The sequence below is a fragment of the Electrona antarctica genome (assembly GCF_951216825.1).
Source record: "Electrona antarctica genome assembly, contig: scaffold_371, whole genome shotgun sequence".
Classification (NCBI taxonomy): domain Eukaryota; kingdom Metazoa; phylum Chordata; class Actinopteri; order Myctophiformes; family Myctophidae; genus Electrona; species Electrona antarctica.
This window is the reverse complement of record NW_027636937.1, coordinates 28,442-50,000: the sequence shown is the minus strand read 5'-3', so window position 1 is coordinate 50,000 and position 21,559 is coordinate 28,442. Positions and strand designations below refer to the sequence as shown.

At 46.9% G+C, this 21,559-nt stretch overlaps 1 protein-coding gene across 1 annotated transcript in view; it reads right to left on the bottom strand.

The window, feature by feature from the left end:
- The window catches only part of LOC306919620 (copine-4-like), a gene marked incomplete at both ends in the record, with an annotated part of 106,978 nt that overhangs the window by 68,487 nt on the left and 16,932 nt on the right, over positions 1–21,559 (bottom strand). The window contains 2 exons of the mRNA XM_079532375.1: positions 5,707–5,781; positions 10,799–10,870. Coding sequence (XP_079388501.1) covers positions 5,707–5,781; positions 10,799–10,870 — 147 coding nt within the window. The remainder of the gene's footprint in view (positions 1–5,706; positions 5,782–10,798; positions 10,871–21,559) is intronic.

The following is a 21,559-nucleotide window of genomic DNA, read 5'->3' as shown; positions in this document are numbered from 1 at the left end:
GTCTGCTCAAAACCTGTCTGTCTGCTCATCACCTGTCTGTCTGCTCATAACCTGTCTGTCTGCTCATAACCTGCCTGTCTGTCTGCTCATAACCTGTCTGTCTGCTCATCACCTGTATGTCTGCTCAAAACCTGTTTGTCTGCTCATCACCTGTCTGTCTGCTCATAACCTGTCTGTCTGCTCATAACCTGTCTGTCTGCTCATAACCTGGCTGTCTGTCTGTCTGTCTGTCTGCTCATCACCTGTCTGTCTGCGCATAACCTGTATGTCTGCTCATAACCTGTCTGTCTGCTCATAACCTGTCTGTCTGTCTGCTCATCACCTGTCTGTCTGCTCATAACCTGTCTGTCTGCTCATAACCTGTCTGTCTGCTCATAACCTGTCTGTCTGTCTGCTCATCACCTGTCTGTCTGCTCAAAACCTGTATGTCTGCTCATCACCTGTCTGTCTGCTCATAACCTGTCTGTCTGCTCATAACCTGTCTGTCTGCTCATAACCTGTCTGTATGTCTGCTCATCACCTGTCTGTCTGCTCATCACCTGTCTGTCTGCTCATAACCTGTCTGTCTGCTCATAACCTGTCTGTCTGCTCATAACCTGTCTGTCTGCTCATAACCTGTCTGTATGTCTGCTCATCACCTGTCTGTCTGCTCAAAACCTGTCTGTCTGCTCATAACCTGTCTGTCTGCTCATAACCTGTCTGTCTGCCCATAACCTGTCTGTCAGCTCATAACCTGCCTGTATGTCTGCTCATAACCTGTCTGTCTGCTCATAACCTGTCTGTCTGCTCATCACCTGTCTGTCTGCTCATAACCTGTCTGTCTGCTCAGAACCTGTATGTCTGCTCATAACCTGTCTGTCTGCTCATAACCTGTCTGTCTGTCTGCTCATCACCTGTCTGTCTGCTCAAAACCTGTATGTCTGCTCATCACCTGTCTGTCTGCTCATAACCTGTCTGTCTGCTCATAACCTGTCTGTCTGCTCATAACCTGTCTGTCTGTCTGCTCATCACCTGTCTGTCTGCTCATAACCTGCCTGTCTGCTCATAACCTGTCTGTCTGCTCATAACCTGTCTGTCTGCTCATAACCTGTCTGTATGTCTGCTCATCACCTGTCTGTCTGCTCAAAACCTGTCTGTCTACTCATAACCTGTCTGTCTGCTCATAACCTGTATGTCTGCCCATAACCTGTCTGTCTGCTCATAACCTGTCTGTCTGTCTGCTCATCACCTGTCTGTCTGCTCAAAACCTGTCTGCCTGCTCATCACCTGTCTGTCTGCTCAAAACCTGTCTGTCTGCTCATCACCTGTCTGTCTGCTAATAACCTGCCTGTCTGTCTGCTCATAACCTGGCTGTCTGCTCATCACCTGTCTGTCTGCTCAAAACCTGTCTGTCTGCTCATCACCTGTCTGTCTGCTCATAACCTGTCTGTCTGCTCATAACCTGCCTGTCTGTCTGCTCATAACCTGTCTGTCTGCTCATCACCTGTATGTCTGCTCAAAACCTGTTTGTCTGCTCATCACCTGTCTGTCTGCTCATAACCTGTCTGTCTGCTCATAACCTGTCTGTCTGCTCATAACCTGTCTGTCTGTCTGTCTGCTCATCACCTGTCTGTCTGCTCATAACCTGTCTGTCTGCTCAGAACCTGTATGTCTGCTCATAACCTGTCTGTCTGCTCATAACCTGTCTGTCTGTCTGCTCATCACCTGTCTGTCTGCTCATAACCTGTCTGTCTGCTCATAACCTGTCTGCCTGCTCATAACCTGTCTGTCTGCTCATCACCTGTCTGTCTGCTCAAAACCTGTATGTCTGCTCATCACCTGTCTGTCTGCTCATAACCTGTCTGTCTGCTCATAACCTGTCTGTCTGCTCATAACCTGTCTGTCTGTCTGCTCATCACCTGTCTGTCTGCTCATCACCTGTCAGTCTGCTCATAACCTGTCTGTCTGCTCATAACCTGTCTGTCTGCTCATAACCTGTCTGTCTGCTCATAACCTGTCTGTATGTCTGCTCATCACCTGTCTGTCTGCTCAAAACCTGTCTGTCTGCTCATAACCTGTCTGTCTGCTCATAACCTGTCTGTCTGCCCATAACCTGTCTGTCAGCTCATAACCTGCCTGTCTGTCTGCTCATAACCTGTCTGTCTGCTCATAACCTGTCTGTCTGCTCATAACCTGTCTGTATGTCTGCTCATCACCTGTCTGTCTGCTCATCACCTGTCTGTCTGCTCATAACCTGTCTGTCTGCTCATAACCTGTCTGTCTGCTCATAACCTGTCTGTCTGTCTGTCTGTCTGTCTGCCCATCACCTGTCTGTCTGCTCATAACCTGTCTGTCTGCTCATAACCTGTATGTCTGCTCATAACCTGTCTGTCTGCTCATAACCTGTCTGTCTGTCTGCTCATCACCTGTCTGTCTGCTCATAACCTGTCTGTCTGCTCATAACCTGTCTGTCTGCTCATAACCTGTCTGTCTGCTCATAACCTGTCTGTCTGTCTGCTCATCACCTGTCTGTCTGCTCAAAACCTGTATGTCTGCTCATCACCTGTCTGTCTGCTCATATCCTGTCTGTCTGCTCATAACCTGTCTGTCTGCTCATAACCTGTCTGTCTGCTCATCACCTGTCTGTCTGCTCATCACCTGTCTGTCTGCTCATAACCTGTCTGTCTGCTCATAACCTGTCTGTCTGCTCATAACCTGTCTGTATGTCTGCTCATCACCTGTCTGTCTGCTCATCACCTGTCTGTCTGCTCAAAACCTGTATGTCTGCTCATCACCTGTCTGTCTGCTCATAACCTGTCTGTCTGCTCATAACCTGTCTGTCTGCTCATAACCTGTCTGTCTGTCTGCTCATCACCTGTGTGTCTGCTCATCACCTGTCAGTCTGCTCATAACCTGTCTGTCTGCTCATAACCTGTCTGTCTGCTCATAACCTGTCTGTCTGCTCATAACCTGTCTGTATGTCTGCTCATCACCTGTCTGTCTGCTCAAAACCTGTCTGTCTGCTCATAACCTGTCTGTCTGCTCATAACCTGTCTGTCTGCCCATAACCTGTCTGTCAGCTCATAACCTGCCTGTCTGTCTGCTCATAACCTGTCTGTCTGCTCATAACCTGTCTGTCTGCTCATAACCTGTCTGTATGTCTGCTCATCACCTGTCTGTCTGCTCATCACCTGTCTGTCTGCTCATAACCTGTCTGTCTGCTCATAACCTGTCTGTCTGCTCATAACCTGTCTGTCTGTCTGTCTGTCTGCCCATCACCTGTCTGTCTGCTCATAACCTGTCTGTCTGCTCATAACCTGTATGTCTGCTCATAACCTGTCTGTCTGCTCATAACCTGTCTGTCTGTCTGCTCATCACCTGTCTGTCTGCTCATAACCTGTCTGTCTGCTCATAACCTGTCTGTCTGCTCATAACCTGTCTGTCTGCTCATAACCTGTCTGTCTGTCTGCTCATCACCTGTCTGTCTGCTCAAAACCTGTATGTCTGCTCATCACCTGTCTGTCTGCTCATATCCTGTCTGTCTGCTCATAACCTGTCTGTCTGCTCATAACCTGTCTGTCTGCTCATAACCTGTCTGTCTGTCTGCTCATCACCTGTCTGTCTGCTCATCACCTGTCTGTCTGCTCATAACCTGTCTGTCTGCTCATAACCTGTCTGTCTGCTCATAACCTGTCTGTATGTCTGCTCATCACCTGTCTGTCTGCTCAAAACCTGTCTGTCTGCTCATAACCTGTCTGTCTTTTCATAACCTGTCTGTCTGCCCATAACCTGTCTGTCTGCTCATAACCTGTCTGTCTGTCTGCTCATCACCTGTCTGTCTGCTCAAAACCTGTCTGTCTGCTCATCACCTGTCTGTCTGCTCATAACCTGTCTGTCTGCTCATAACTTGTCTGTCTGCTCATAACCTGTCTGTCTGCTCATAACATGTCTGTCTGCTCATAACCTGTCTGTCTGTCTGCTCATAACCTGTCTGTCTGCTCATAACCTGTCTGTCTGCTCATAACCTGTCTGTCTGCTCATAACATGTCTGTCTGCTCATAACCTGTCTGTCTGTCTGCTCATAACCTGTCTGTCTGCTCATCACCTGTCTGTCTGCTCATAACCTGTCTGCTTGCTCATCACCTGTCTGTCTGCTCATAACCTGTCTGTCTGTCTGCTCATAACCTGTCTGTCTGCTCATCACCTGGCTGTCTGCTCATAACCTGTCTGTCTGTCTGTCTGTCTGTCTGCTCATAAACTGTCTGTCTGCTCATCACCTGTCTGTCTATCTGCTCATCACCTGTCTGTCTGCTCATAACCTGTCTGTCTGTCTGCTCATCACCTGTCTGTCTGTTCATAACCTGTCTGTCTGCTCATAACCTGTCTGTCTGCTCATAACCTGTCTGTCTGCTCATAACCTGTCTGTCTGCTCATAACCTGTCTGTCTGTCTGCTCATAACCTGTCTGTCTGCTCATCACATGTCTGTCTGCTCATAACCTGTCTGCCTGCTCATCACCTGTCTGTCTGCTCATAACCTGTCTGTCTGTCTGCTCATAACCTGTCTGTCTGCTCATCACCTGGCTGTCTGCTCATAACCTGTCTGTCTGTCTGTCTGTCTGTCTGCTCATAAACTGTCTGTCTGCTCATCACCTGTCTGTCTATCTGCTCATCACCTGTCTGTCTGCTCATAACCTGTCTGTATGTCTGTCTGTCTGCTCATCACCTGTCTGTCTGTTCATAACCTGTCTGTCTGCTCATAACCTGTCTGTCTGCTCATCACCTGTCTGTCTGCTCATAACCTGTATGTCTGTCTGCTCAGAACCTGTCTGTCTGCTCATCACCTGTCTGTCTGTCTGTATGTCTGTTTGCTCATCACCTGTCTGTCTGCTCATCACCTATCTGTCTGCTCATCACCTGTCTGTCTGTCTGCTCATCACCTGTCTGTCTGTCTGTCTGCTCATCACCTGTCTGTCTGTCTGCTCATCACCTGTCTGTCTGCTCATAACCTGTCAGTCTGTCTGCTCATAACCTGTCTGTCTGCTCATCACCTGTCTGTCTGTCTGCTCATCACCTGTCTGTCTGCTCATCACCTGTCTGTCTGTCTGTCTGTCTGTCTGTCTGTCTGTCTGTCTGTCTGTCTGTCTGTCTGTCTGTCTGTCTGTCTGTCTGTCTGTCTGCTCACCACCTGTCTGTCTGTTTGCTCATAACCTGTCTGTCTGCTCATCACCTGTCTGTCTCCTCATAACCTGTCTGTCTGTCTGCTCATAACCTGTTTGTCTGCTCATAACCTGTATGTCTGTCTGCTCATAACCTGTCTGTCTGCTCATAACATGTCTGTCTGTCTGCTCATAACCTGTCTGTCTGTCTGCTCATAACCTGTCTGTCTGTCTGCTCATAACCTCACTCCTAATTCACCCCGAGCACAGCGTGTAGGCTATATATAATTAATGTGTGTGTGTGTGTGTGTGTGTGTGTGTGTGTGTGTGTGTGTGTGTGTGTGTGTGTGTGTGTGTGTGTGTGTGTGTGTGTGTGTGTGTGTGTGTTACATCACTGAGTCCCACAGCCCTTTTACAACCCCCACCTCTCTCTGTCTTTCTCTGTCTCTCTAACACACACACACACACACACACACACACACACACACACACACACACACACACACACACACACACACACACACACACACACACACACACACACACACACACACACACACACACACACACCTTGTCATCTAGCTTGCGAGCGCTGAAGGAGAGTTCTACGTAATCGTCATTACCAGAAAGCTCCTCCGCTGTCACCTTTAGAGAGAGAGAGAGAGAGAGAGAGAGAGAGAGAGAGAGAGAGAGAGAGAGAGAGGGAGAGACAGAGACAGAGACAGAGAGAGAGAGAGAGAGAGAGAGAGAGAGTTGGAGTTAGAGTTAGAGTTAGAGAGAGAGAGAGAGAGAGAGAGAGAGAGAGAGAGAGAGAGAGAGAGAGAGAGAGAGAGAGAGAGAGAGATGAGAGAGAGCGAGAGAGAGAGAGAGAGAGAGAGAGAGAGAGAGAGAGAGAGAGAGAGATGAGACAGTGAAAGGGAGAGAGCAAAACGAAGGGCAATGAGATCATGAAGGAACAAAACATCATCAAGTTTATTATCCACTATTCCAAGGACGTTCGTGCAGCTTCGAAATGCCACTGACACCCGCTGATGAGAAGTAAGAGGCTATTAGGCCGGATGCCCCGTCTAGAATCCAGCGTTCACCTATAGCTGCCCTAGCGTGTAAAAACACCTACTTAGTGAACTAAATGCCAAAATAGTTCACTTTGGGAGAAAGTGGTTCGGAGAACTTCGGACTAACAATTGGCCTGACCTCAATGACCGAGCTCTGTGTGAGAACATTATCCGTGAGCTACGGCAGGGGTTCTCAACCCATGGGTCGCCAAATTATTTTATTTTAACTGAATTGCTGGAAAATGGAAATGAAGAGTTTAGTACACATATAGTACATACATACACCTTCCCTAATGATTATATCTGGTTTCAGTATTTATTTATGGCGTATTGTCTCTATTATTAAGGTTATTGTAGCGGTCAATTTATATTGGGGGGCGGGGCGGGGGTCCCGAGACATTGCCAAAGCATCTATGGGGGTCCGTTGAGAACCCCTGAGCTACGGGGACATCATTAACAACAGTAACAACAACAAAAACAACAACAACACTGGACTGGTTTAAAACGACAAGGTAAAGCTAGCTTGCCTTCCTGCATGCAGATCACACAGTCTTGCATACAATAGTGCTGCACAATTATTTTAATCCTATTTACTAAATTTGAGCAAGCATTGTGTATCATTGGTTGGCGGCGCTGTCCAATTAATTATAGTTACTCTTTTTGCTACAAGAGAGAGTCTTTAAGAGAGGTATAAAGGAGAATTCTATGCTAGAAGGCTTTCTTACCTTTCTTACCTTTCTTTGTAGTCGTTACGTCCCCACCAAAGAGGTCCAGGTGTTTTTTTGTACTTGTTACGTCCCCACCAAAGAGGTCCAGGTGTTATTTTGTACTTGTTACGTCCCCACCAAAGAGGTCCAGGTGTTATTTTGTACTTGTTACGTCCCCACCAAAGAGGTCCAGGTGTTATTTTGTACTTGTTACGTCCCCACCAAAGAGGTCCAGGTGTTATTTTGTACTTGTTACGTCCCCACCAAAGAGGTCCAGGTGTTATTTTGTACTTGTTACGTCCCCACCAAAGAGGTCCAGGTGTTATTTTGTACTTGTTACGTCCCCACCAAAGAGGTCCAGGTGTTATTTTGTACTTGTTACGTCCCCACCAAAGAGGTCCAGGTGTTATTTTGTACTTGTTACGTCCCCACCAAAGAGGTCCAGGTGTTATTTTGTACTTGTTACGTCCCCACCAAAGAGGTCCAGGTGTTATTTTGTGCAAAAACTCCGTATTGGCTATTTCCCCTACCATAAGCCCTCAATGAATTGCATTGAATGGGAATTGAATGGGGCTATGGGGTGTTGTGCTAATTCGCTTATTTCCATCGAAATAAGTAGTAAAGTGTGCCACTTGGGATATTATTTACATTATGAAGAGAGGATATATACAAAAAAATCACACCCGTGTGAACTGAGTGGTGTAAGGTCTGTCTGACGTAATGAAATCATGTCTGACGTAATGAAATCACACCCGGGTGTGATTTCATTACCTGGCTTTGTTTGTGCAGAAAAAATGAGCATGGTTGCTATGTTCACCCTGTTCACCCGGGTGTGATTTCATTACGTCATTACAACAGGGTGAACATAGCAACCATGCAAATTTTTTCTGCACAAAAAAGCCAGTTGTAGGAGTGGTTTACACCACTCAAAAAGAAAAGTTTTGAGCGATGGAAATAAGCGAATTAGCACAACACCCCATAGCCCCATTCAATTCCCATTCAATTCAATGCAATTCATTTAGGGCTTATGGTAGGGGAAATAGCCAATAAGGAGCTTTTGCACAAATAACACCATAACACACCTGGACCTCTTTGGTGGGGACGTAACAACTACAAAGAAAGGTAAGAAAGCCTTCTAGTATGGAATTCTCCTTTAAGTCGAGCACTTTGGTGTTGTCTGTTTAAAGCCACAGTAGTTATGGCTCCAGGTGACACGTTTTGAATGTATGTTTAATGTTCAGCAACTACAGCAGACTAAAGACAATACATCTTTTCATGGAAAAAATGAGAAATTCACAAAATTCGATTCAGAATCGTGCAGGCAGCACTAGCATACAATATTCAAAAACGATGCAGTTGATGAGTCAAAGCCAAGCCAGTCAAAGCCAGAGTCCAAACAGAACCAATCTTTCTCTGTGGTATAGTACAGTATGCTAATAATATGTTTCCTCCTCATTGTCTGCACCATGACCACACTCCAGTTACTGAAACTCTGTCATCTGAATGATGCTATGTATATAAACTCTCTCACATATTCTTAATGGCTGCTATGTATACTATATTTGGGAGTGTACATTGCTAGGCACGACATAATTGTGGATCTATTAGTGAACGACATTAAGTTCATTTGTTTCGGCATCATCTGCTACAATTTACAAGCACTCACGTGTTTCAACCGCCATGTTCATGCACCATAATGAACATGGTGCCTATTCCAGATGTCACAGCTAATACACCAGATGTTGTTGATGATGCAGAGGACAGTAGAGAAGTGATCATTTTGGAAGAGGCATGTACATTTGACCACAGTCTGGAAGAGGTATTCCTTACCAAGGGGCTTAAGTAAGTGCCAACGTCTTAAGGATGCTATTATACAGCTTGGTTACAAATGTAAACCACTTGTGTTCGTATTTGGAAGCCTCGGTAATGTCCATAAGTTAGTTGTGAAAGGCCTGCAGATTGCAGGAATGCCCAATAAGCCGAGAGCTAATAAGACACACTGGCAAAACTGTGTTCAGAGTCTGTGATAAGACAGGTCGGTATATATGGCTGTACGCGTGATCTGTATCCTGAGACACTTGTCGTTGAGTTGTCCCTGATTGTGCATCTATTAACCCATTTTGGGACGGGAACCCCTTTTGGTGTTTTAAGCATTACGTTATACTTTAGCTATTGAGAAATAGCAGATCTACAAGCTCATAGCGCGCCACCGAGTGGCGCGCTACGAGTTTGTAGGTCTGCTATTTTTGAAAAGTCGTGAAAATGTGGTGCAAATCTTTGAATATATATTTCAGAGCGAACATTTTTAACTCAAATCTTTGCTTCTGGGGGGTCCCTAGAAGTACATATTTTGAGATGGGGGGTCCGTGGCCCAATAGAGATAATTCTGGGGGTCTTTGACATGAAAAAGGTTGAGCACAACTACTATAGAAACAAAACATAGGGTTTTTCAGAAAACTATTAGGATTTAGAAGCCTTTTTTTATCGCCATCAGTCCAAAATGGCGGACGTTTCAGGAGGGGCTGCTGGGTGGGAAGTACTTGATATAAACCATTGTTTCCCAAACCTTTTCACGTCAAGGACCCCCAAATTGACACTAATTAGACCCAGGGACCCCCATAAGGGACCCCCATAAGGGACCCCCATAAGAGAAAAATGTTCTCTGCTCTAGTAGAGATTCTCAACCCGTTTCATTTCAAGGACCCCCCAGTTTGACATGCATAGTAAATGGCATTTCTATCTCTGGGACCCCAAGTTGTATTGTGAAATCACTGTTAATTTTACTCTGGGAGTGTACAAAATGTACATTTGTACACTCTCAGAGTTACAGACCCAATAAGGGTCCATTTGGTTCCAAACTATCATTTAGCTGGGGACCCCCTGGAACTGCCTCAGGGACCCCCTGGGGACCATGGGAACCAGTGATATAAACAGAACACGTGGGTCTAGTTTGAGAGGGGTGAGGAGGAGGAGCTAACTGTTTGAGAGGAGCGAGGAGGAGGAGCTAACTGTTTGAGAGGAGCGAGGAGGAGCAGCTGACTGTTTGAGAGGAGCGAGGAGGAGGAGCTAACTGTTTGAGAGGGGCGAGGAGGAGGAGCTAACTGTTTGAGAGGAGCGAGGAGGAGGAGCTAACTGTTTGAGAGGGGCGAGGAGGAGGAGCTAACTGTTTGAGAGGGGCGGGGAGGAGGAGCTAACTGTTTGAGAGGGGCGAGGAGGAGGAGCTAACTGTTTGAGAGGGGCGAGGAGGAGCTAACTGTTTGAGAGGGGCGAGGAGGAGGAGCTAACTGTTTGAGAGGAGCGAGGAAGAGGAGCTAACTGTTTGAGAGGAGCGAGGAGGAGGAGCTAACTGTTTGAGAGGAGTGAGGAGGAGGAGCTAACTGTTTGAGAGGAGTGAGGAGGAGGAGCTAACTGTTTGAGAGGGGCGAGGAGGAGCAGCTAACTGTTTGAGAGGGGCGAGGAGGAGGAGCTAACTGTTTGAGAGGGGCGAGGAGGAGGAGCTAACTGTTTGAGAGGGGCGAGGAGGAGGAGCTAACTGTTTGAGAGGGGCGAGGAGGAGGAGCTAACTGTTTGAGAGGGGCGAGGAGGAGGAGCTAACTGTTTGAGAGGGGCGAGGAGGAGGAGCTGACTGTTTGAGAGGGGCGAGGAGGAGCAGCTGACGCTTTGCAGCTGACGCTTTGCCCCCTCCCCCCCCGCGGGGCTTTGCCCGGGACTGCTCAGTCGGCAAATAGACATCATAATATGCCATTTATTTACCTCCATAAAACGCTGTCTCTCGCAAAATGCATAAACATACCTCAATGGTACATTTTCAAGATATCTTACAGCCTTAGTGTGTGTGTGTGTGTGCGTGCGTGCGTGCGTGCGTGCGTGCGTGCGTGCGTGCGTGTGTAGATCTCCTACCGTAATGGAAGACTTGCCAGCAGTGTTTCCCTGCTTGAGCAGAGCTTTGCTCAGTTTCCTCTGAGAGACGATCTGAAATACACATAAAAAGACACACGCACGCGCGCACAAAGACACACACACACAGAAATAGAAATCAGATAACACTCAAACGAAAATACCATAACAACATTCTCTCTCTCCCCCTCTCACTGCTGTATAGTCAATGATGTTCTCTCACTTTCCACAATACAATTCTATCCAGGGCAAACTCCTTCTCTTAAAGTGGACGCTGATGGTGGCACTGGGAACTGGGCTTTACGCTAACAGCTAGCTGATGGTGGCACTGGGAACTGGGCTTTACGCTAACAGCTAGCTGATGGTGGCACTGGGAACTGGGCTTTACGCTAACAGCTAGCAGATGGTGGCACTGGGAACTGGGGTTTACGCTAACAGCTAGCTGATGGTGGCCCTGGGAACTGGGCTTTACGCTAACAGCTAGCAGATGGTGGCACTGGGAACTGGGATTTACGTTAACAGCTAGCTGATGGTGGCACTGGGAACTGGGCTTTACGTTAACAGCTAGCCGCAATAAAATAGTTAGATGGCATCAGCTCGGCAAAGAGCATTAACAAAACGACCAGCGCGTCGTCAGGGTCACATAGTTATAAGTACAATGTTTTATAGCGACCACAGGTTAACAATGATTGAAAAACACTTGCGGAATGAATGTCAGACGGGTCAATGTCATACAACAGCATAATGATGTCCACACTATTAAAAATACACCTGACCCCACATTAATAGTCTATCCACAGTCTATCCATAATAGCCACGAGACCCATTTCTATGGGCAGCTCTCTGACTTCCAATCACGTTCTGCATCACCTTCAAAATAAATCCCTCTCTCTCAGTCCGCCAGGCGCCGCGCCTGCTCTCTCAGTCCGCCAGGCGCCGCGCCTGCTCTCTCAGTCCGCCAGGCGCCGCGCCTGCTCTCTCAGTCCGCCAGGCGCCGCGCCTGCTCTCTCAGTCCGCCAGGCGCCGCGCCTGCTCTCTCAGTCCGCCAGGCGCCGCGCCTGCTCTCTCAGTCCGCCAGGCGCCGCGCCTGCTCTCTCAGTCCGCCAGGCGCCGCGCCTGCTCTCTCAGTCCGCCAGGCGCCGCGCCTGCTCTCTCAGTCCGCCAGGCGCCGCGCCTGCTCTCTCAGTCCGCCAGGCGCCGCGCCTGCTCTCTCAGTCCGCCAGGCGCCGCGCCTGCTCTCTCAGTCCGCCAGGCGCCGCGCCTGCTCTCTCAGTCCGCCAGGCGCCGCGCCTGCTCTCTCAGTCCGCCAGGCGCCGCGCCTGCTCTCTCAGTCCGCCAGGCGCCGCGCCTGCTCTCTCAGTCCGCCAGGCGCCGCGCCTGCTCTCTCAGTCCGCCAGGCGCCGCGCCTGCTCTCTCAGTCCGCCAGGCGCCGCGCCTGCTCTCTCAGTCCGCCAGGCGCCGCGCCTGCTCTCTCAGTCCGCCAGGCGCCGCGCCTGCTCTCTCAGTCCGCCAGGCGCCGCGCCTGCTCTCTCAGTCCGCCAGGCGCCGCGCCTGCTCTCTCAGTCCGCCAGGCGCCGCGCCTGCTCTCTCAGTCCGCCAGGCGCCGCGCCTGCTCTCTCAGTCCGCCAGGCGCCGCGCCTGCTCTCTCAGTCCGCCAGGCGCCGCGCCTGCTCTCTCAGTCCGCCAGGCGCCGCGCCTGCTCTCTCAGTCCGCCAGGCGCCGCGCCTGCTCTCTCAGTCCGCCAGGCGCCGCGCCTGCTCTCTCAGTCCGCCAGGCGCCGCGCCTGCTCTCTCAGTCCGCCAGGCGCCGCGCCTGCTCTCTCAGTCCGCCAGGCGCCGCGCCTGCTCTCTCAGTCCGCCAGGCGCCGCGCCTGCTCTCTCAGTCCGCCAGGCGCCGCGCCTGCTCTCTCAGTCCGCCAGGCGCCGCGCCTGCTCTCTCAGTCCGCCAGGCGCCGCGCCTGCTCTCTCAGTCCGCCAGGCGCCGCGCCTGCTCTCTCAGTCCGCCAGGCGCCGCGCCTGCTCTCTCAGTCCGCCAGGCGCCGCGCCTGCTCTCTCAGTCCGCCAGGCGCCGCGCCTGCTCTCTCAGTCCGCCAGGCGCCGCGCCTGCTCTCTCAGTCCGCCAGGCGCCGCGCCTGCTCTCTCAGTCCGCCAGACTGTACTTTTAGTTACCGCTCTGGAACTCTCTATGTCTCTCTCCGTTCTCCTCTTAAAGAACCTCTAATTGACAAGTGGTGGGGGGAAGCGAAAAGACGAAAAATGTTCGCCGACTACCTTTTTCCACTGACGGAAACTACATGGAAACTAAATGAAAACTAAGCTATGGTGACTAAAACTGAGACTAAATATACTGACAATTTCATCAACAAATAAAAACTAGACTAAAACTGTTAGGAAGGGACTAGTGGACAAGAGATCCAGTATACGTCATTTTACAATTAGTTGCATGCTGAAAATAGCCGATCTACAAGCAGCGCGACGCGTTGTGAGCTTGTAGATCGTCTATTTTCAGCACGACAGCATCAAGGCCCACCAAAATACATTTTATAGTCGACTAAAATAAACTGTAGATTTAGTAGACTAAAACTAGACTAACACTAAAACATTCCAGGTGACTGAAACTAAATGAAAACTATTAGCAAAATATGTGCAAAATATGTAGATTTGTTTTGGTTCCTTTTTTTAAATGATTTTTTGTGGCTTTCGCCTTTATTTTTTACATTTGTTTATGGAGGGACAGACAGTAAGCTGACAGGAAATGGGGGAGAGAGATGGGGGGGGGAAGACATGCAGTAAAGGCCGTCGGGATCGGGAGTGGAACCCGCGGCACACTGCCAGACTGGATTACCAGCCAAGGTGCCTGGACCGCTGAGCCACGGCCCAGGATGGACCGCTGAGCCATGGCCCAGGATGGACCGCTGAGCCATGGCCCAGGCCGTTTTGTTTACTTTCAGAGGGGCGTTAGCCCCTCATATACAGCTTCAGTCCCCACACGTCTCAATATCTGCCATTGACAACAAACGGAGACATTAGGTCAAGATTCTGCTAAATATGACGTAAATTAAACATCAAAACATTAAACGCTGTTGACATTGAAGGGAACATTTCCGTCATATGTAAACGAGCAAATCCGCTAACCAATCACAGGCAACAGGCATTCTGATTGGCCAGTATGAGATGATGCACGATGATAAGAGCGCCCCTCACTTCACACAGGTGTGATTTTTTTTTGTTGTCTGACTCCCTATTCGACTGATTGATTGATTGATTGAATAGTTTATTGAACATAAATGTAAAAATCACACCCGTGTGAAGTGAGGGGCGCTCTTGTCATCATACATCATCTAATTCCGGCCAATCAGAATTTGCGTCCTCACCTTCGTCTTCAATGTTTGTGTTTACACGAACACACAAAATTGTCCATTCGTTGTCAATGGGATTTAACGTTTGTGTTGGGACAAAGTTTGTGTTAACACAAACTTAACACAAAGTATAGACATTAGAGTATATATATATATCTTTTTTTTTTAAATCACACCTGTGTGAAGTGAGGGGCACTCTTATCATTATACATCATCATACATCATGTCATGAACAACTGAATTCATGTGAATGGTTGGTTAAATTTACGTCTAATCTGGTGGACATTATTTTGACCTAATTTCTCTTTTCATTGTCAGTGGGGACAAAAGCTGCATATAGGAGGGGCTACGGCCGCTCAAAAAAAAAACGCTTCAATAGTTTGGGCTTCTGCCACTGCAAGGGAGTTTATGTCTTTATAAACTATTGTAAAACATAGATTGGTTACGTAACCAACAACAGCCAATTAGCTACTACAAACGTTGTGCAAAGCTCGGCCAATCACAGCCGAAGTTAGGTAGGTTACTCCAGAAGAATAATACAGTGTGTCAATAACTATAGTGTGGTTGCCCACACTTCCTTGTTTTTTACTCGGCCAGTCTCTGTGACGGGGGAATAGGAGGCGCTTAATGTTTTTACGAGGCCGCCCCGGAGCCACACATAATCACAGTCATATGAGCGGGGGGGGCGGTGCTTTGACGCACCGCACGGCCAGGGTTTGTAAGGCAATCAAGTGCTCCCCTTCCCCGGTTCAGCTACAGAGCTGCGGGATCAATGTAACCAGTGGCGTGCACAGATAGACACTAGGGGGTGCTAGAGCACCCCCTGCCCTTTTGGCAATGTGCCCTTTTGAAAAAAAATGATTTTTTTTTTTTTTTTTTTGATTTTTCAAAAATAGCAGACCTACAAGCTCGTAGCGCGCCACTCGGTGGCGCGCTATGAGCTTGTAGATCTGCTATTTTTCAATAGCTAAAGCATAACATAATGCTAACACCAAAAGGGGTTCCCGCCCCAAAATGGATTAAGGCAACCGGCCGGTTCCACGCGCTGCACAAGGTGCCCTTTTTTAACTTGAGCACCTGCCCCTCTAAATGTCTGTGCACGCCACTGAATGTAACGCAGCTGATATATAATGATATATAAAGTGGGCGAAGGTGTGGATTATCGTGAGATTTACCATGACTCACCAGCCAATCAGAATCAAGTATTGGGACTAACCGTTTTAGAATGTTTGTTTTGTAATAATAATCAAATCTTAATAATCTTTAGTTTAACTGGTAAACAAAAGTTTTCAAATGATTGCAAGTGGAGTAAAAGTACAATAGTTGCCACTGAAATGCATACTGGAGAAATAGTACTTGAGTAAATACTCTTAGTTACTTTATTTACACCATTGAATGTACTTGTCGATAGATAGTGGTCTCTAGTGGTCTCTTGTTTTCGTCGACTAAAACTAAGACGAAAACTCACTGACTCACTGACGAAAACATGAAAACTAAGCTATGACGACTAAAACTAAGACTAAATGTATCGACAACTTCGTCAACAGATAAAAACTAGACTACAATGTTAGGAAGGGACTAGTGCATGCTGAAAATAGTGCATGCTGAAAATAGCCGATCTACAAGCTCACAACGCGCCGCGCTGCGACACGTTGTGAGCTTGTAGATCGGCTATTTTCAGCAAGTGTAGTCATTATACGACGGCATCAAGGCCCGCCAAAACACATTTTAGTCGACTAAATCACCTGTAGATTTAGTCGACTAAAATCTTATGACATTTAGTCGACTAAAACTAGACTAACAATAAAACATTCCGGGTGACTAAAATGTGACAAAAAATAAATGAAAACTATTCAAGAGACTAAGACTAAAACTAAAACAGAAATTTGCTGCAAAAAACAACACTGCCTGGAACTCTCCTATACTTTCTCCTCCGATAAAACAACCTCGAACTGACAACGTCTGACATTCAGCAGTAATAAAATCGGAATTACTCTCTCGGGTCATATTTGGACAGAGCGCACGTATATACTTTCCCCTCGTTTTCTGCTCTCGATTCTTCACAATTCACCCTTTTTTACGTGTGTCTCCTTGAGAGACGTAAAAAACGCAGCAAAAAACAGCCACCCTTCAAAGAGCAAATAACATACGCTCCAGGAATTACCTACAGAGGTCTGTTTGTCGTCCCTTTTCGTGGGGGGGTGCTTCTGGTGGCATTATTCACCGACGCGTACAATAAGAGCCCGATGCAAACGGCCTCGGCCACTTTCTCTACCCATGAAATCCGGGAAAGCATCCGTGTCATTTTTGAGGGGCGCCTACTGTATATACAGATTTTGTCCCCACACGTCTCAATATTTGCCATTGACAATGAAATGGTATGTGCATAATGGATTTAAACACTCACTTGTTCCCCTGTCAATCAAAATGCTCAATCAGAGATTGCCGAATGCACTTTATTGACTAAACTGCACTTTATCAAGGGAATGTGTGCAATATCTATTTTTTGTATGTTTCATGGTGTTTTTCTTATGTGAACGTGTATGTTATTTGTATGCATCTGTGACAAGACAAATTTCTCCCAAGGGAGACAAAAAAAGACAACCTTGAACCTTGAAAGGGGAATTCAGGTCAAATGTCCGCTAAATCTTGTAGCTAGTATGCCACTTGGGCATCCGCTAAATCTTGTCCCCACACACGTCTCAATATTTTGTCATTGACAATGAAAGGGGACTTCAGGTCAAATGTCCGCTAAATCTTGTCCCCGCACGTCTCAATATTTGCCATTGACAATGAACGGAGAAATTAGGTCAAAATTCCACCAAATATGACGTAAATTAAACATCAGAACATTAAACGCCATCGACATCGAGGGGAAAATTTACGTCATATGTAGACGAGCAAATCGGCTAAACAATCACATGTCCGTAGGAGCGCTTGGCCAATAAGGGCGCTTGGCCAATAAGGGCGCTTGGCCAATAAGGGCGCTTGGCCAATAAGGGCGCTTGGCCAATAAGGGCGCTTGGCCAATAAGGGCGCTTGGCCAATAAGGGCGCTTGGCCAATAAGGGCGCTTGGCCAATAAGGGCGCTTAAGCACTTGGCCAGAAGATATCAAAGCGGCCTGTGCCCAAGTGGCATATGCTACCACGCCCCCAGTAAAGGCTATCCAACGTTGAAGCTGCCACTACCTACTGGCGAAATGTGGAATTGCAGCACTTTCATGGAGGTGGACGGAAGTTCATGACGTCACGACGTGCGTCAGCACAGGACCTCAAAATGTGAGGCCCGGGGCTAAGGCTAAACCTCCGCTCGCTCGAGCCATTGAGTTATAATTATACTTCCGGCAGTCTTCCGGGTGCTGCAAAACGCCACTGAGCAACTTCTACTGAAATGAATAGCGGGGGGGCGGGGCTAACGCTCCGGTTCGGCCTCTATCCTTTTATTACTCTATGCATGCTATACTAGCAGCCCCGTCCCCCAGTCCCCCCGTCCCCCCCGTCTCCAGCATGGCAATGTTTGTGTTTACACAAACCCTTAAAGCTGGACATAGGAGGGGTTGGCGCACCTCGACAACACAAGGTAATGCATCAAATGCATAGAAATAGTCATCTAGGATCATAAGCAAACCAAGAACCAACCTATCATCCGTTTAAATGGTAAATGGTGCATTTATATAGCGCCTTTATCCAAGGCGCTTTACATAGATTGTGCATTACATTCACACATTCACACACACATTCACACACCGATGGCGGCGGAAACCATGCAAGGCACCAACCAGCACATCAGGAGCAATTTGGGGTTCAGTGTCTTGCCCAAGGACACTACGACATGTAGACAGGAGGAGGAGCCGGGATTCGAACCGCCGACCCATGGATCATTGGACGACCTGCTCTACCTCCTGAGCCACAGTCGCACTAGAATATCCGAATACATTTCTTAATGGGTTAAAAGGGATATTTCACTTTCAAAACATCCTTGGGGGTCGTTTCATTGTCTCGCAGGCTTTTGTGAACGGACAGTTTTTAACCCATTTAACCCATTTAAGCCTGACATAAAAAATAAAATGTTAATGTATTTTAGTCTGAAAAACCCCATGTTTCTATATCAGTGGTTCTCAATATTTCATGTCAAGGACCCCAAAAATTATATGTATTTGGCCACCAACCCCCATCTGAAAATATTGTTGTTCCAGGGACCTCCCCAGAAGCAAAGATTTGAGTTAAAAACTGAACCTCTGAAAGAATATATATAAGATATAAGATATAAGATTTCAGGCACATTTTCACAATTTTTCAAAAATAGCAGACCTACAAGCTCGTAGCGTGGCACTCGGTGCCGTGCTATGAGCTTGTAGAAGTATAACATAATAATAAACACTAAAAAGGGTTCCCGCCCAAAATGTGTTTTAAATGACTTGGTTCAGTATTTATACTGGATACATTTGATATGCCCTTCCTATAAATACATCCATTGTAACTTCAAACTCCATTTTAACCCATTTAGACCTGAGAACTGATTCTACAAATGTCTTCTAAAATGTAGAAGACATTTTGTAGAATCTAAATCATGACAATTTTCAGAAAAAAACTCTGTTTTCTGTCAGTGGTGCCCAACTTTTTTTCAAGTCAAGGACCCCCAGGAAATATCTGTATTTGGCCGCGGACCCCCCCATCTGAAAATATGTTGTTTCAGGGACCCCCCCCCCCCCCCCCCCCCATCCCCCATCCCCCAGAAGCAACGATTTGAGTTAAAAACGTTCACTGTGAGAGAATATATATTCAAGGATTTGAGCCACATTTTCACGATGCACTGAGTGCCGCGCTATGAGCTTGTAGGTCTGCTATTTTTCAATAGATAAAGTATAACATCATGGTTAAAACGCCAATAGGGGTTCCCATTGCCAGGAACTATTTAATCCATTACATTCATGCGCCCAGTCGATTTATAAACACAGACGCCTTTTCCGGACGGACCGGCCGGAAGTTCATGATGTTGTGTAGCAGCTAACAATAGCCACAGCACTCTAGAGTCGATTGACAACAACGGGAGACAAGAATAAATCTATCGAGACTAGCGACTGGACCGCGGAGCGCCGTCTAACACAGGATCTTTTTTCAGAAAAAGACGGGATGATTTAGATCGCGATTTATGAACGTTTTAAGATTTTCGTTTTCATCAGCTAAACAGAGGAGGGAGTTTTTTGATGACGTCTCACTCTTGCGCGTCACAGAGGAGAGCCCAGCAGGCGCGCCTGGGCTATACAGCCAGGCGATCCGTTCTCGTATCAATAAACTTCGTCTTTAGGACAATACTTCGTCCTGAGCGTCGGGCGTTACTAATAGAAAGGACAAAGAACTTCGTCCTGGGCGATGGGAGTGTTAAAGGAGCATTCAGTGATTTGGGTGATTTGGAAAACCACCCAGTCCGCCCCGGTAACAAAATGTGCACATGCACGCTCTACAGTGGGGGGAAGTGCAACAGGCCAACAGCATGTGCACCAAGGCCCGCCCCCAGACGATCATGATTGGAGGAAGGCCCCTCTCATCCTGATTGGATGAAGGCTTTGCCACCCGCCACCAAAACTGAAACTAGGGTTTTTTGACCCCAGGGGCTCACTGGGGACAGGGAGGAACTCCTTATATGGTCAGCACACTCTATAGTAGGGAGGATTATCCAGAAAAAAAGAAAAAATAAGTGATATTTGAATTAAGTAAAATCACTGAATATACCTTTAACCATGTTAGAGTCAGTGAAAACACACGTCCTTGGTTCTGCTGGCTGATATTGGCCTTCCAATGTGCGAGGGAGCAGTTTCTTTATCTTCTTCCTTTTGATCAACGTTTTTTCTTTTCTTTTCTTTTTAACAATACAATAAAAAATGAATAAAACATGTAATTTTAAGAAGGACAATACCATAGTGACCAGCTCACTAAGGACGAGGGTTTTCAATGAGTCTATAGACAACACCATAGAGACCAGCTCACCAAGGACGAGGGTTTTCAATGAGTCTATAGACAACACTGACAGTGGGGGATTTGTTTTAGTTTTTTAATTAGGATGTTTTGGGGTTTTTTTAACCATTATTTACCCAGGCAAGTCATTAACCCATTTTGGGCGGGAACCCCTTTTGGTGTTAGCATTATGTTATGCTTTAGCTATTGAAAAATAGCAGATCTACAAACTTGTAGGTCTGCTATTTTAGAAAAATCGAAGAACGACATTTTTTTAATCTGATCTCAGGTCAAAATGGGTTAAGAACATATTCTTAACAATGGCGGCCCCGGCCGAAAGCGAGGCCTCTTGAGGGAGAGGCTGTATAGGGGCTGAAATACAAACAAACAATAAACTATGATATGAGCTGCATACATAATAATAAGTAGTAATAATAATAATAAGCAAGCCTTGATTTCGTCGACTAAGAACGAAAAAACATCGCATGGATGCACCTGGGACGTATCCTCGGTGATGTATCCCAAGGTCGTCGGGGTTTCGGGTCTCGCAAACATTATCCCCTTCACTCGGGTGACCCAGCCGGGGTGATCAAGTCCTGACTAAAGTCCCAGTAGCTACAAATGTCCGTCGACTACTAATTTTCCACAGAGAAAAACTAAATAAAAACTAAGCTACGATGACTAAAAGGATGAGACTAAATATATTGACAATTTCATCTACAAATACAAAACTAGAGTAAAATGTTAGGGAGGGATTGGTGGAGAATTAAGAGATCCAGGAGGACTAAAAGACAAGTCTTTTTATGCTTGGTTGCATGCTGAAAGTAGCAGATCTACAAGCTCACTGTGAGTTGTGAAGTACACAAGTATTGGCATCAAAATGTACTTAAAGTACCAAAAGTAGAAAGTACTCATTAATGCAGAATGTTCAATATCACAAGTTATCCCAGAGTTTATCCAGAGTTATCCCAGAGTTATCCCAGAGTTTATCCAGAGTTATCCCAGAGTTATTCCAGAGTTTATCCAGAGTTTATCCAGAGTTTATCCAGAGTTTATCCAGAGTTATCCCAGAGTTATCCCAGAGTTTATCCAGAGTTATCACAGAGTTATCCCAGAGTTATTCAGAGTTATCCCAGAGTTATCCCAGAGTTATCCCAGAGTTATCCCAGAGTTATCCCAGAGTTATCCCAGAGTTATTCAGAGTTATCCCAGAGTTATCCCAGAGTTATCCCAGAGTTATCCCAGAGTTATCCCAGAGTTATCCCAGAGTTATTCAGAGTTATCCCAGAGTTATCCCAGAGTTTATCCAGAGTTTATCCAGAGTTTATCACAGAGTTTATCCAGAGTTTATCCAGAGTTTATCCAGAGTTTATCCAGAGTTTATCCAGAGTTATCCCAGAGTTATCCCAGAGTTTATCCAGAGTTATCCCAGAGTTATCCCAGAGTTATCC